This window comes from Cervus canadensis, chromosome 15 (genome assembly GCF_019320065.1).
Source record: "Cervus canadensis isolate Bull #8, Minnesota chromosome 15, ASM1932006v1, whole genome shotgun sequence".
In the NCBI taxonomy this organism is placed as follows: domain Eukaryota; kingdom Metazoa; phylum Chordata; class Mammalia; order Artiodactyla; family Cervidae; genus Cervus; species Cervus canadensis.
In genome coordinates, this window is record NC_057400.1 from 42311299 (window position 1) to 42327504 (window position 16206).

A 16206-nucleotide genomic window follows, 5' to 3' on the forward strand; every position below is an offset into this window, starting at 1 on the left:
GTTACTTCCCCTGTATAATCATAAGGCATTTGATTTAGGTCTAGTGGTTTTCCCTATTTTCTTCAATTTCAGTCTGAATTTGGCAATAAGGAGTTCATGATCTGAGCCACAGTCAGCTACTGGTCTTGTTTTTGCTGACTGTATAGTGCTTTGGCTGCAAAAAATATGATCAATCTGATTTCAGTATTGACCATCTGGTGATGTCCATGTGTAGAGTCTTCTCTTGTGTTGTTGGAAGAGGGTGTTTGCTATGAACAGTGTGTTCTCCTGGCCAAACTCTGTTAATCTTTGCCCTGCTTTGTTTTGTACTCCAAGGCCAAACTTGCCTATTACTCCAGGTATCTCTTGACTTCCTACTTTTGCATTCCAGTCCCCTCCAATGAAAAGGACATCTTTTTTGGGTGTTAGTTCTAGAAGATCTTATAGGTCTTCATAGAACCATTCAACTTTAGCTTGTTCTGCATTACTGTTCAGGGCACAGACTTGGATTATTGTGATATTGAGTGGTTTGCCTTGGAAAGGAACAGAGATTATTCTGTTGTCTTTGAGATTGCATCCAAGTACTGCATTTCAGACTCTTTTTTGTTGAATATGAGAGCTACTCCATTTCTTCTAAGGGATTCTTGCCCACAGTAGTAGATATGATGGTCATCTGAGTTAAATTCACCCATCCCAGTCCATTTTAGTTCACTGATTCCTAAAATGTTGATGTTCACTCTTGTCATCTCCTGTTTGACCACTTCCAATTTGCCTTGATTCATGGCCCTAACATTCCGGGTTCCTATGCAATATTGCTGTTTACAGCATCGGACTTTACTTCCATCACCAGTCACATCCACAGCTGGGTGTTGCTTTTGCTTTGGCTTCATCTCTTTGTTCTTTCTGGAGTTATTTCTCCACTGATCTGCTGTAGTATATCGGGCATCTATTGACCTGGGGAGTTCATCTTTCAGTGTCCTATCTTTTTGCCTTTTCATACTGTTCATGGGGTTCTCAAGGCAAGAATACTGAAGTAGTTTGCCATTCCCTTCTCCAGTGGACCACATTTTGTCCGAACTCTCCACCATGATCCATCCATCTTGGATGGCCCTACATGGCATGGCTCATGATGTACTTTGCATATAAGTTAAATAAGGAAGGTGACAACATATAGCCTTGACATACTCCTTTCCCTATTTGGAACCAGTTAGTTATTTCACATCTGGATCTAACTGTTGCTCTTGACCCACATACAGGTTTCTCAGGAGACAGGTAAGGTGGTCTGGTACTACAATCTTCTTAAGAATTTCCTACATTTTTTGTGATCCATACCTTCAAAGGCTTTACTGTAGTCAATGAAAGAGAAGTAGGTGTTTTTCTGGAATTCCTTTGCTTTATCCACGATCAAATGAATGTTGGCAATTTGATCTCTAGTTCCTCTGCCTCTTCTAAACCCAGTTTGTACATCTGGAAGTTCTTGGTTCACATACTGCTGATGCCTAACTTGAAGGATTTTGAGCCGAACCTTGCTAGCATGTGAAATAAGTGCAACTGTACAGTAGTTTGAACATCCATTAGCATTGCCTTTCTTTGGAATTGGAATGAAAACTGATCTTTTCCAGTCCTGTGGCCACTGCTGAGTTTTCTAAACTTGCTGTGTATTGGGTACAGCACTTTAATAGCATCATCTTTTAGAATTTTAAATAATTCACCTGGAATTCCATCAGCTCCATTAGCTTTGTTCATAGTATTTCTTCCTCAGGCCCACTTGACTTCATACTCCAAGATGTCCAGTTCTAGGTGAGTGCATACACCATCATGGTTATCTGGGTCATTAGGACCTTTCTTGTATCATTCTTCTGTGTATTCTTGCCATCTTTTCTTCATCTCTTCTGCTTCTGTTAAGTCCTTACCATTTCTGTCCTTTATCAAGTCCATTCTTACATGAAATGTTCCCTTGAGATCTCCAGTTTTCTTGAAGAGATCTCTAGTCTTTTTCATTCTATTGTTTTCCTCTATGTCTTTGCCTTGTTCATTTAAGAAGCCCTTAATCTCTTCTTGCTATTCTCTGAAACTCTGCATTCAGTTGGTTATATCTTTCCCTTGCTCCCTTGCCTTTCATTTCTCTTCTTCCCTTAGCTATTTGTAAAGGCTCCTCAGACAACCACTTTGCTTTCTTGCATTTCTTTTTCTTTGAGGTGTTTTTGGTCACTGCTTCTGGTACAAAGTTACAAACCTCCATCCATAGTTCTTCAGTCACTCTGTCTACCAGATCTAATCCCCTGAATCTATTCATCACCTCCAATGTATAAACATATGGGATTTGATTTAGGTCAGAGCTGAATGGCCTACTGGTTTTCCCTACTTTTTCAGGGAACTAAAGAGCCTCTTAATGAGGGTGAAAGAGGAGACTGAAAAAGCTGGCTTGAAGCTCAAAATAGAAAGAAAAAAAAAAAAAAAAAACCAAACAACTAACTAAGATCATGGCATCTATTTCCACCACTTCATGGAAAATAGAAGGGGGAAAGTGGAAGCAGTGACAGCTTTCACTTTCTTGGGCTCCAAAATCACTGCGGACAGTGACTGCACCTGTGAAATTCAAAGACACTTGCTCCTGTAAAGGAAAGCTATGACAAACCTAAACGACATATTAAAAAGCAGAGACATCACTTTGCTGACAAAGGTCTGTATAGTCAGAGCTGCAGTTTTTCTAGTGGTCATGTACAGATGTGAAAGTTGGGCCATAAAGAAGGCTGAGCACCAAAGAACTAATGTTTCTGAATTGTGGTGCTGGAGAACACTCTTAAGACTGCAGGGAGATCAAACCAGTCAGTCCTAAAGGAAATTAACCAGAAAATTCATTGGAAGGAGTGATGCTTAAGCTGAAGCTCCAATACTTTGGCCACCTGATGCAAAGAACTGATTCATTGACACTGGGAAAGACTGAAGGCAAAAAGAGAAGAGAGCAACAAAGGATGAGATAACTAGATAGCATCACTGACTCAAGGACATGAATTTGAGCAAAATCTGGGAGATATTGGAGGAGAGATGAACCTGGAGTGCTGTATTCCATGGGGTCACAAAGAGTAGGACATGACTTAGCAACTGAACAACAACAAAACAAATAGTAGGACTTAAAAATATTTGATTAGTAGATGAAAACAATAATTGGCCATTTATTAAAACTACACCTATCTCGTGGTAAATTCATTTTTGCTTCTTCCTTTTTCATTCCTTTGTCTATGTGTTTTAGTGTGGAGGTCTTTTTATCCTCTTTGCTTCTGTCTCTATTATTTCATTCATTTAGTTTCTACTCCATTTTTACCTTCATTTTCTCTTCTTTTTAATCTCCTGCTTGTAACACACCATTTTCCTAGGAATGAAACATTATTTTTGTTTATTTCTTGCAGTTATTTGAGTTCTACACTTTATCTCTAAACAAGTGATAGAATAAAATACTAAACTAAGTTGTTTATTACAAAATTTGGAGAACCTTAAAGGATCTTTCCCCAAGATGTTAGTGGCTTTCAAAAGAAGACAAACCATTTAGTCTAATTAAACACAAGAAACATCAGTGTGTTAGTGAAAGATTTGGGATTAATTTGTCAAATAAATGTTTTGAAAGTCATATAAAGTTGCAGTTTTGAACTTAACAGGTTATTTAGGCACGAATTGTACAAAGTCAAGTCCTGAAATTATAAATCTGGATCAAATGCTAAGGAAAAAAGTAAATTTAGTAGTAGACACCTCAGTATGGTACTGAATTGATATGAATCTCAGGTGGGCAACACTAACTCAGTTGTTCGGGTCATTTTAGTGTTACATAAATCCTTGTAGCTTATTGAATTAAAATCATTTTCATGCTCATTAAGAGATTAAGAATGAAAGAACTAAACATCCAGCAGTCCATTCATCCTGTGTATGTAAAATAAAATACAAGGCTCATTAAAAACAGCAAAAGGCAGAGTTTGAAGGATATATTTAAGTTGAAAAAAGGCTCATCTTTGGTTCATTATTAGTTTACATATAACTGAATCAAACATTTAAATTTCTTTCATATGTGTCTTAATGTCCAGTTTTGAAATTAGTGTGCAAAACCTAGTATATTTCATTAAGTATATTCAAGTTAAATAGTGGTTTAAATATATTCTAACTACTGCATAGTTAAATATTACTTCCTATGAACAGTCTGTTCCTCTTCTCACCTAGAATGTAGCCTTTAATTTGGATTTTAAATTATAAATTAATAGAGCTCAGCACTATCTGATGTCATCCTCAAACAAGATGCTTATGGAATGACTAATTTCCTATATAGAGAAACTTGGTAATACTCTGTGTAGAAAATATCTAAAAATTATATGTTTATACATGTATATAATATACAATGCTTTCCATATATATTTTATATTTTATGACCTGAAAAAAATGTTTAGAGAACCACCCCCTCAAAAAAAAAATTACAATTTGTGCTGGACAAAAATTATTGTTCACTTGCTACAACAAAAATCCTTCTCTAGCTCACTTTCATTTTTTCATGCAATTGCTGGCCTGCTTAGTTTCAAATTATATTATTATTTTTAAATGTATATTCAGTTTTAAAGGTCACTTTCCACTCACTGTAATTACAAAATATTGGCTAATATTCTTGTGTTGTACCATATATCCTTGAGCCTATCTTAACAACCAAAAGTTTGTACCTTCCACTCTCCAACCTGTATATACTGCTCCCCTCTCCCCGCTGCTGATAGACCCTAGTTTGTTCTCTACAGCATGACTCTGATTCTTTTTTGTTGTATGCACTTGTTTGTTGTATTTTTTATATTCCGCATAAAAGGGATATTATATAGTATATGTCATCCTCTGGTCTGACTTATTTTACTTAGTATAATGCCCTCTAAGTCCATCCATGTTGCTGCAAATGACAATATTTCATTCTTTTTTATGGTTGAGTAGTATTCCATTATGTGTGTGTATACGTACATACACACACACACACACATATAAATGTATGTATGTATAGTATGTTTATATATTAGGTTGCTTCCATTATTATAGTCTTCTTGAAGATGAAGACAGGCTCTAATTATAATTGTTATCTATATGCTAGACCTACTTAACTCCTATAGTTGCTTTAAAAAGTGTTGATCTTTATACTTTTCTATATTTGTGATTGATACCTATCTTTGTGTTGCATCTATAGAAGATTTGACCATTAAATCCTTCCTCAAACTACACTGAATAGCATATTCATAGCAATCATGTTTCATTACAACTAATACTTGTTTAGTTACTACATCCTGTCCAACTCTTTTGTGATCCCATAGACTGTATCCTGCCAGTCTCCTCTGTCCATGGGATTTTTCCAGGGAGGAATACTGGATTGGGTTGCCATTTCCTTATCCAGGGGATCTTCCCAACCCAGGGATCAAACCAGCATCTCCTGCATTAGCAGGTGGATTCTTTACCACTGAGCCCCTTACTTCTTGAGAAAAGCCCTCTAGATAAATATTGAATGTTTATAATACTCATAATCAAACATTTACTCATTATGCTATATCCACAGCTGTGCTTCTACCACTGCTTCTGCTTTTCTGAAAACTCTTACTAATATATTCTATACATATATTTGGAAATTATACAAGAAACCAAATGCATTTAGCACCCAGTAAGGAAATGGCAACCCACTCCAGTATTCTTGCCTGGAGAATTCCAGGGACAGAGGAGCCTGGTGGGCTGCCATCTATGGGGTCGCACAGAGTCGGACACGACTGAAGCGACTTAGCAGCAGCAGCAGCAGGTATGTTTTATGCAATATCTAAATTCTCCTGAAAGCTCCTCAAGATTGGTTTTAATTTCCTATAGTCTCAGAGATATTAAGTGACTTGCTCAAGTCACAAAGCTAGTGAGGATCCACACCCGTTTGTCTCACTCCGTACTCTCCTAATAAAAACAAAGATGTAAAATTGTATGTCTAGTAGAACTAATTAAGGATAAATTCACAAACAGCAAACTACAAACTTACAGCCACTTCAAATTAACTTCCTAACTCTTAGAAGAAAATAAAATAATTTTCTTGTTTTTTCTTTGTTGCTATGACTCATGTAATTGTTTACCAGATTTTGGAAATGAGCACTTTGTTTTGCTCAGGGTGCATGAACGTTACTTTCCCTGGGTGTGCTCTCCATTCTAATTCTGAAAACATGAATTGTGCTAGATACTGGGAAGTGACACACAGATTTTGTCTTTGAAAAATGTGAAGGATGTCTGCTGAAGAGATGGCAAGGAAGGGCTTCTGCCTGCCTGCCTGTTAAGTCACTTCAGTTGTGTCCGACTCTTTGGGATCCCATAGACTATAGCCTGCCAGGCTCCTCGGTCCATGGGATTTTTCAGGCAAAGACACTGGAGCTGGTTGCCATTTCCACCTCCGGAAGCGCTTCTACTTTTGTGCAAAGGCATCAGGGTGACTAGAAAATTCTGTAGCAAGAACATTTTGTAGAATATATTATTAATACCCAATAAACAATTTACTTTTGGGCAGAACATTGTTAATTTTCTCACTTCCTCTTGTCCTTTTCTATTAGCACATAAATGTGTTCAAGACTCTTACATCTTAAAAGCAACAACGAGAATCACTGAATCCTCTTTGCCTTTAGGTTCAAACATTTGAAAATAATGTCAGAAGCCTTCCTTTCCCTAAGACACAACACTCTGATATAGAGACTATTAAATTGCAAAGAGGAAAGTATTCACCTCACATAGAATTTTTCATTTTCAACAATTGCTTGTGACATGCACTAATCATCCTGTGGAAAACTATTTCTCATCCATTTATGTGTTGCCTCAATGTCTTACACTCAATGCCATACAAAAAATACCTATATAAACCAAAAGTTACTGTATCTTAATTTCTTGGGATTTCACTGAAATGATCTCAAACTTTTGGTAGTAAGCCTTTACATTTCTTATCCCCAACATTGGCCAATGATCTGTTGGCTTGGAAAAGCTGGTTGTTCTAAAATTTCTGGACCCTTTCAGACCTTTCAACCCTGCCTTGAGATGCATGACTCCAGCCTGTGAACCTGTTTAGTGAGACCTCTGCAATGCCATTCAGCAAACAGGAGCTACCTTCAAAAGTGTAGTGTATGCAGTAGATATTTAGCCCACAGTTGTTAAAGTGTTAATCGCTCAGTTGTATTTCACTCTTTGCAATCCCATGGACTATATAGCCCACCAGGCTCCTCTGTCCATGGAATTTTCCAGGCAAAAATACTGGAGTGGGTTGTCATTCCCTTCTCCATGGTATCTTCCCGACCGAGGGGTAAAAATCTGGGTCTCCTACATTGCAGGCAGATTCTTCACCATCTGAGCCCACCAAGGAAGCCCAAGTCCATGGTTGGTAATATCACAAATCACTAAACAAGGTCTCCATATGAGAGCAGCCAGGGAGCCAGAAGCATGAACAATGAGAATGCTAGAGTTGTAAGGAAACTTTGATACCACTTAATATAACCTCTGATTTTTTAAGAAAGCAAACGCAAGCTTTGTGAGATGAGGTTGCTCAGTTACCCAAGTAATTGAAGACTATATGGGGACTGAAACTCAGGCATCTGACATATCTACCTGTCATGAAGATATTCTGTAAATGACCTTAAAATATTAAACTGTTCATTAACAATTAAAGTGTTACAACGATTTCAATGATTTTTTAATGCCTCAGAGTTTGAGTTCAGGTAGAGTGCATATTAAGTTTTATGTTACTTGAAACATGTATTTTAAAACTTTGCGGTAAAAATAATATCTCTTTATTGAAAACATACTGGAAAACATAGATGAGAAAACCTAGTATTTGCTGATACTTCATAAACAGTCTACATATGTTGTGGTAGTATGTTTAGCTATTCTATGCATTTGATTTCTTGTATAATTTCCAAAATATTCTAGAGGACAGCAATACTTTAAATGGAATCAGCTGGAGTTTTAAAAAATATCTTGAGAAAATCACAGCCTTCTTTTGTCTTCTTGTATTCTGAAGGGCTCTGATTGGTTAATATTCATATTTGCTCAGGTCTAATCAAAAGATTCAAAGATATTGTTAGATAGAATTTAATTAATCCCCAAACCACAGAATTTACTTTTTTACTCCCTCCATCACTTTGTTTCTCCTTAGTCATAGGAGGTAACTTTCTGTGAAGCAGACCATCTGTGAGACCGGGTAAGTGTGGGTTAAAATGGTCTGTTGTGGTTCTGTCTCGATCATGTGGTTCTTCCTTGACAAAAGAGGCTACTCTTCTACTGGGAGAATGTTCTTTTGTGCTGGGCCCTGTGTCTATCTCCTAACGATCACATTTAGCTCAGGAACACTGAACATGTCCCAGACACAGAGAGGTTACTCTTCAGCTTAGGACTAGGGAGTAGTGCAGGTTGCTGCTGCTGCTGCTAGTCGCTTCGGTAGTGTCTGACTGTGAGACCCCATAGACGGCAGCCCACCAGGCTCCTCTGTCCCTGGGATTCTCCAGGCAAGAACACTGGAGTGCGTTGCCATTTTCTTCTTCAATGCATAAAAGTGAAAAGTAAAAGTGAAGTCGCTCAGTTGTGTCCGACTCTTTGTGACCCCATGGACTGTGCCTACCAGGCTCCTCCATCCATGGGATTTCCCAGGCAAGAGTACTGGAGTGGGATGACATTGCCTTCTCTGGTGGTGCAGGTAAACACTTTCTATTTATTTTTAATGACATCTAGCACCTGTTGCCTGTTCAACACTATGTGAACCCTGGACATCTCCACTGACATAGGTAATCTCATATATATTAATAACTAGTCTGAAGTTAACCTCCTTTCTTTTAAGGTAATTACTGAGCATAGTGTTATGTTCATGAAGGGAAAATTGTGGAAGTAAGCCTTAACCTACCTGATTTTTTTTTAATAATACTGTTCGGTTCAATTCAGTCGCTCAGTCCTGTCTGACTCTTTGCGACCCCATGAATCGCAGCACACCAGGCCTCCCTGTCCATCACCAACTCCTGGAGTTTACTCAAACTCATGTCCATCGAGTCGGTGATGCCATCCAGCCATCGCATCGTCTGTCGTCCCCTCCTCCTCCTGCCCCCAATCCCTCCCAGCATCAGGGTCTTTTCCAATGAGTCAACTCTTCGCATGAGGTGGCCAAAGTACTGGAGTTTCAGCTTCAGCATCAGTCCTTCCAATGAACACCCAGGACTGATCTCCTTTAGGATGGACTGGTTGGATCTCCTTGCAGTCCAAGGGACTCTCAAGAGTCTTCTCCAACACCACCGTTCAAAAGCATCAATTCTTTGGCGCTCAGCTTTCTTCACAGTCCAACTCTCACATCCATACATGACCACTGGAAAAACCATAGCCTTGACCAGACGGACCTTTGTTGGCAAAGTAATGTCTCTGCTTTTTAATACACTATTAGGTAGTTAGAATAAGAAAAGGAGTCCAGAATGGTGGTGGCTAAAAGAAAAGGAAGGGAAAAGCCAGAACAAAGGAAGATCTGAGGACCCGGAGTGACCACCTCAGGTGGAACAAACAGTATTCCTGGCTAGCCCAATTTACAAAGGACAGGCCCAGGGGGAGGGAAAAACATATAAAAAGAGGAGCCAAAGGGCCGGGGGTCTCTTTCTCTCTCTCTCTTCTCTTTGCATCTTTTGGGTAGGCATACCCTCATGTCTCGAGGATGCATTTTCCTTTATTTTCTAAATAAAACTGATCTGTCCAAGAACTATAACACGGACTGTCCAAGAGTTGTGATGCACCGAGGGCTTTAACATCTGTCGCTTCAAATCGTTGTTGTGACGAGACAGAACTGAGGAGATTACACTCCCCTGACAATACCTTGCCTTTCATGGTACTTCACATTTTTCAAAGTACTTTCATACATACGCATATATTGTTGCTGTCGTTCAGCTGCTCAGTTCTGTCTGACTTTTGGCTACCCCACGGACTGCCCACACCAGGCTTCCCTGTCCTTCACTAGCTCCCAGAGTTTGTTCAAACTCATGTCGAACACATATATTACTTAATTATGAACACTGGGCAAGAGATGTGGGAAGTAGAATTCTAAGAAGCCTTCCAAGATCTCTGCCGGTGTGTATATATTCCCTGAAAATTCCCCCGACCTTGAATATGGGTAGGATTTGTGAATATGATGGGATTACAGTTAAAAATTACTGTTAGACTGATTACCGTTAGACTGTCTTAGCACACTTGAGAGAGTCTCCTGCTGGCTGTGAAAAAACAAATAGCTGGGAAAGGCCCCATGAGCAGGCCACATGATAAGGGTGACACTTGGGGCTTAGAGTGATCCCCAGTGGACAGCTAACGAGAAAATAGCAATTCCATTCTTCAGTTCCAAGGAAATGACAGCCAACAACCTGAAAAGATTGAAAGTGATTCTTCTTCCAGAGTATCTAGGTGAAAACATCACCTGACACCTTGACTTTCAGACTTTTGAGACGCTGAGCAACCTCTGGGCTACAGAACATGTGCAATAATAAATGGGTGTTGTTTTAAGCCACTTGTTGTTTAGTTGCTGTCATGTCCTACAGTTTTGTGACCCGTGGACTGAAGCCTGTCAGGCTCCTCTATTCATGGAATTTTCCAAGCAAGAACACTGGAGTGGGTTACCATTTCCTTTTGCAGGGGATCTTCCTAACCCAGGGATCAAACCACAGTGTCCTGCATTGGCAGGCAGATTCTTTACCCCTGAGCCACCAGGGAAGCCCTATGAAGCAATAGAAAGCTAATAAAAGCAAAAGCAGATAGTACCATTACCATTTCACCAAAAAGGAGACTGGCTCAGAAAGATGAACTGGTTTGCTTAATTTTATTTTGAAATTTAGTGACAGGACTGAGATTAGTACTTCAGATCCTTATTTATACTTGAACATCCTTCCCATAGTAATATACTGCTCCACACTAAAGGGTTTTACTGGAAGCTTTTTATTTTTAACCTCTGCCCACAAACAAGGTAGAAATTGAAAGCATAATATATTGTCTTCTTTCATATAGCTCAATACAGAGTAAAGCACTGACTTTTATTAATGTTCACATAAGTTCTGTAGTATGACGAAAACAACCAAAATCATGTAAATGTCAAGTTGATAATATTTTTAAAAGAAATCTTGAATCAAATGTCAGTCCTCATCACTAAACAAACAATATTCCGAATAGTTAAGATCAGGAAATGTGATTGGTAATTCTACCCACTTTTTGTATTGTTTCTTTGGTGAATTATTTTGGAAAACCACTACAAAATTCTTTATTTTGAGACACGGCAAATCTAAGCCTTTGTGCACCATCATTGTTCCCCAAGCCTGGAAAACAAAAGAGAGAGGGAGAGGAAAGGTTAATTGCACATTCAATTAAGAATTCCTTTTGGCCAGAGTAAAATTAAGCCCACAGCAATTTACTTACTTGGCCACATTTATTGCAGATTATCTCGCCATTTGTTTGATACTCAGCACACATCGTTTGCAGTGCTTTGTTTCCTCTCACAAAGTACAATTTCCTAAAATTATCAAGGAGTCAGAATCATCCCTGAGAATTCACATAGGACCAGTACACAGCCCATGGTACACATGGGCTTGCCAGTCATCCACATGCATGCACCATTCTGTACTTCATCCCGTTGGCCAAATCACTGGGCACACACCTCTCAGGGTATGTTGCTTTTTATGGCTTCTTTCAGGTCTGTTGATTATTTTAACTAGATGTAAGTTGCTCAAGAAGTTGAAAACAAATATGAGCATTCACAAACCAATCTGATTTGGATGAAAATGGCTTTGGGTCTTAAACTTCTCCTTTCCTGCCCTTGTGTATATAGTTGAAAAATGGACACTTGAAATAAGATTCATAATTTGGGGACTAAGAAGGGGAGTTCTGAAAAAATAATGAATCTCATGTGTACTATTTTGTTAGACCATTTACAATACAAACTGCTTCATCCCTTATAAAGAAACGAAAATAAGGTTTCTCTTGAACTTACTTGAACTCTGGTGTCATATTGACGTGGTGCATCTTCTCAATTACGTAGATATCTTCTCCAGAGCAGGCTGGCACACTACAGTTTTTACACAGAAAATTTATTAATGATGGCTTGTTCTTGAACTGCTTTGCAATACTTCTCTTGGTTTTCATTTTCTTTTCCATTATACTTTGCATCTGTAATTCCAAAATCTGCAAAACAATATTCAATGTGATTTTTTCCCCATAGTTTCAATGAAGTAAATTGCCTGGAATTCAGAGATCTTAGATAGTTATGAAAATATACACTTGACTTAAAGTATAAGAATAAAAGTGATGAGGTGATGGCCCCCAAAGAGTTTAGTATAGAATCTTCTCCTGTGATCATGGAAATGTGGAATCCCTAAGTGTTCAAAACATACCCCATTCCATTTTTTAAAATGTTCTACTGTGAGAAAATGTTTGCAATATTTAATAAAGACAAAGCAAACAAAGAGACAAAAACAAAGAAACTCTTTGTAATCCACATCTCCATAGGTTTTAATTTTATCTCATAAAATAAGTCTACTCTTTCTTCCATATGAAGTCTCTTTAAAGAGCTAAACATTCTTACTTCATCGCCCTTAGTCGTTTCTTATCCATGAGAAGCCTCCAGTTTCTTTCACGTCTCTTCATATATTGTAACTTCCAGACTCTTCACTATTTTATCTCCTCTATACATTTGTGACAGAAAATACTAGTTTCCCACCCAGGATCCATTCCTCGTAGTAACAGAACTATAATTTTATTCTGAGTGGAAATATACCACCAAATGAGTTCATTTACAAGTCAGTGGCCTTTAAGACATGTCTATAAGATGTTGAATGAAATTTCCAGTAAGGATCATTAAGTATTAGGTATGGGTACTGTTGCCTTTTCCATCTTTCTCCTCCTTCCTTCTTAGAGTGAACATGCAGCAGTTGAAATTCTAAAAGCTTCGACCTTGAGAATGGAAGCCAAATAGTAAAAAGGCAGAGAAGAGAAAGGAATCTTGGCATCCTGATGACATCATGGAACTATTGTGTATGTCTAGATTGCCCACAGTCTTCATATGAGAGAATAAAATCTTTAAATTTTTATATTTCCAGTTCTGTGTCTAATGGAGAAACTTATTCATAACAGAAATAATATAGTTTATGAAAGATATAAAACTTGAGATAGAGACTGGCCAGTTCTCACACCTATACAACTTCACAGTAGACAATTCTAGTTTTTAAATAATTTACCTCCAAACTAAACCTCTCAAAGATGACAAATTGATATTAAGTTGTGGAGGAAGCCATTGTTTTCCCTAAAATCAAAGGAAAGTTTTCAGGATAAGTAAACTATCAGTGCTGATGAACAAAACTGAATAGCCCAGTTCTCTGGCTCTCCCCTCTGTTTTAGACTTTGACTCGAGGCAGCCATAGTTAGCACCGAAAAGAGAACAAACCTTGCAAGTGAACCTGTGGGCTATCATACTATTTAATCAGATAAGTATGAAGACAAATTTCCTATGGAAATTATAACAATATAATGAAGTATTCTGTTCTTTAAAAGTTTAATTAGGCTGTTCTTGCAGGATATTTACAGTTCAGTGAGCTGGTGAAAAGATGATTTGGCATAGGAACAGATACATATGGGCAATTAAGAAATAACTATGAATGCAACAGAAAAAAAAGCAAACAAAACCAAGGTCAGTGTTTGGATATATAACCAGGACACCAGAAACCAAAAGAATAACTCTAAGCTAGTAAAGGATATGAAACAATTAGAAGGGCCAGAAAAGAAAAGAAATCATAACAAATATATGGGAGGCATAGCTATAATCAGTCTGTGTGCATGCTCAGTCGTGCCCAACTCTTTGCAATCTCATGGACTGCAGTGTAGCACACTAGTCTCCTCCATGGAATTTTGCAGGCAAGAATACTAGAGTGGGATGCCACTTCCTCCTCTAATGATAATCAGTCTAATTCCAATTAAAATGTAATGTGGCAAATGTGGTTGGGTCAAGGCCAGGGACAATGTTTAGTATCTTTAAATTACTCCTAGAAGTCTGATTTGATTGAAGAAGCTTGGGGTTATGTATAAACTCAGTATATAACATAGAAAATAGACCTCCCCTTATCTGTCAACTCAAACTGTTCATTAGTGGTTGCCCCAATGTTATGTTGAGAAGGGTTCTTAAATCAGTAGAAAGAAGTGTTTTGACCTGGTGGCAATGTGTGACGGGGCTTTAAACAGAGTAGTGGTGACATGTACCCCATGTCATTGCCATCCCTTCTCTGGGTTTGTCTACCTGGAGCAGTTTTAAGAGAGTAGAGTAGAGTAGGTCTCTTAGCCAAAGAAGACCTAAAAAAGATAGCTCATGGGGCCCCCAAAGGGACTGTGTCTTTTCTAGAGATTATCTGGAAAAGTGCGACTCACAAACTCCAGAGATGGTTCTAGAGTTTATACAAAACACTGGTCTTGAAACATTAATCTTTGAAAAACATCCCACGTGATTTATTCATTTAGTACTTTAAATGTAAAGTGCTAACTTTCCAGTGGTATTACATGGCTACAAATGTTTGATTTGACACCACAAAATGTTTGGTTTGCCTTATATTTAAAGGGGTTTTAAAATATAAATTCGTGTAGAAACCTGGCCAGGAAACCTTGGAGTTGGTTATAGCAATGCACACCAATTTGAAAGCATCCCTTCCGTGAAACTCTATTTAGGGTAGAGCCAATTCCAATGTTAAGAAACTAACATTCACACCCATATGCAAGGGTGTGAATTTTCTTCTAAATGGATTGTTTGCTATTATAGTAGTTACAGTCTTTAATTCAGTGGTATGGGGGATTTCCTGAAATATTGTAGAAATACATTCTTCCTTTGCTGCATTCCTCTCACAACTCAAATGATTCTATGTTAGTAAACTGAAATGCAGCAAGATGGTATATGATTTATTTTCTTAACATTCAGGGCTAGCCTCACTGTCTCTCCCTCTTAGAGGCCTTTCCCAAACACCTAACCTAAAGTGCCCAACTGGATGTTTGTTTCACATTGTCTTGATCTAATGCTTCAGCTCTCCTCTCCATTCATGTATAACTTGCATTATTTCTCTTTATTGTTTCTCCTCCTCAAATCTCACCATGTACTCACTCAAATATAAGTTTCATGCAGGGGGGATCTACCTGCATTGCTTGCAGCTACATTCACTATTTTTATAATGTTGCCTAACACGATTAGGCACTTCACAAATATTTCTAAAATGAAAAAAATGCCTGTACAGATTAGATGGGACCAAAATGACCAGGTTGAATTGAACAAGTGAGTTGCACTAGTCTTTCTGGATCAGGGAAAATCTAAATTTATATTATCAAACTTTATAGAATGGCTCCCTGATGATTTCTGCCCACCACGGATCTTGAGTCTTTGCATGTGAATCTGGTCTCAGAACAGTTCTTCAAACTGGAACTTATAATTCAGCACAATTTCTGTCTAGATGTTTAACCACAAAGAGATATCATGGCAACCACAGGCAGCCATTTAAAAGTGAAAACTAAATTCAGAGTTGGCCCAAAACAATACCTTATGAGCATACTCCTCTGGTTTCATATTTTGAACACGGTCTATAGCTTTATACATCATTTTCTCTCGGAAATCATTAACTGTCTCACGTTCCACAACCCCTGAGCCGCTTTGGGCAACCAGGACATAGGTGCTCTCATCAGCTCTGGCTCGACCACGGGCCTGAGAACAGAAAGAAATCAAGTCAATGACGTCAATGAAGGGCTGTGCTTTGCTGCAAATGCTCCTGTTTTTGTTCTGGAATGATATTCACTGCTCAGTATCCCACCATCAAAAGACACCTCTATTCTCTGTAAAGTCAGTTATTATCCATTTTCTTGATAAGTTGGCTATTTGAAACTCAAAATGCACTTCAGTGAAAAACAATGTTGTAGGATGATGATGGTTAGGTTCCCCCATGCATGCGTGCTATGTCGCTGCAGTCATGTCCGAGTTTTTGTGACCCCATGAACTGTAGCCTGCCAGGCTCCTCTGTCCATGGGATCCTCCAGGGAAGAATACTAGAGAGGGTTGCCATGCCCTTCTTCAAGGGATCTCCCTGATCCAGGAATCGAACCTGTGTCTCTTATAGCTCTTACATTGGCAGGTGAGTTCTTTACCACTGAGCCACCACGGAAGCCCACACCGGCCCTCAAAAGCCTCAATGA

General features: G+C 38.4%; 1 protein-coding gene across 1 annotated transcript in view; it reads right to left on the reverse strand.

Annotated features, from left to right (window-relative positions):
• Positions 1 to 10800: 10800 nt before the first annotated feature.
• Positions 10801 to 16206, reverse strand: part of IFIH1 (interferon induced with helicase C domain 1) — a 56202-nt gene continuing 50796 nt past the window's right edge. Inside the window, exons 13-16 of the mRNA XM_043487856.1 lie at positions 15560 to 15721; positions 11987 to 12177; positions 11416 to 11509; positions 10801 to 11315 (exon numbers count right to left, since the gene is read on the reverse strand). Coding sequence (XP_043343791.1) covers positions 11136 to 11315; positions 11416 to 11509; positions 11987 to 12177; positions 15560 to 15721 — 627 coding nt within the window. The 3' untranslated portion in view covers positions 10801 to 11135. The remainder of the gene's footprint in view (positions 11316 to 11415; positions 11510 to 11986; positions 12178 to 15559; positions 15722 to 16206) is intronic.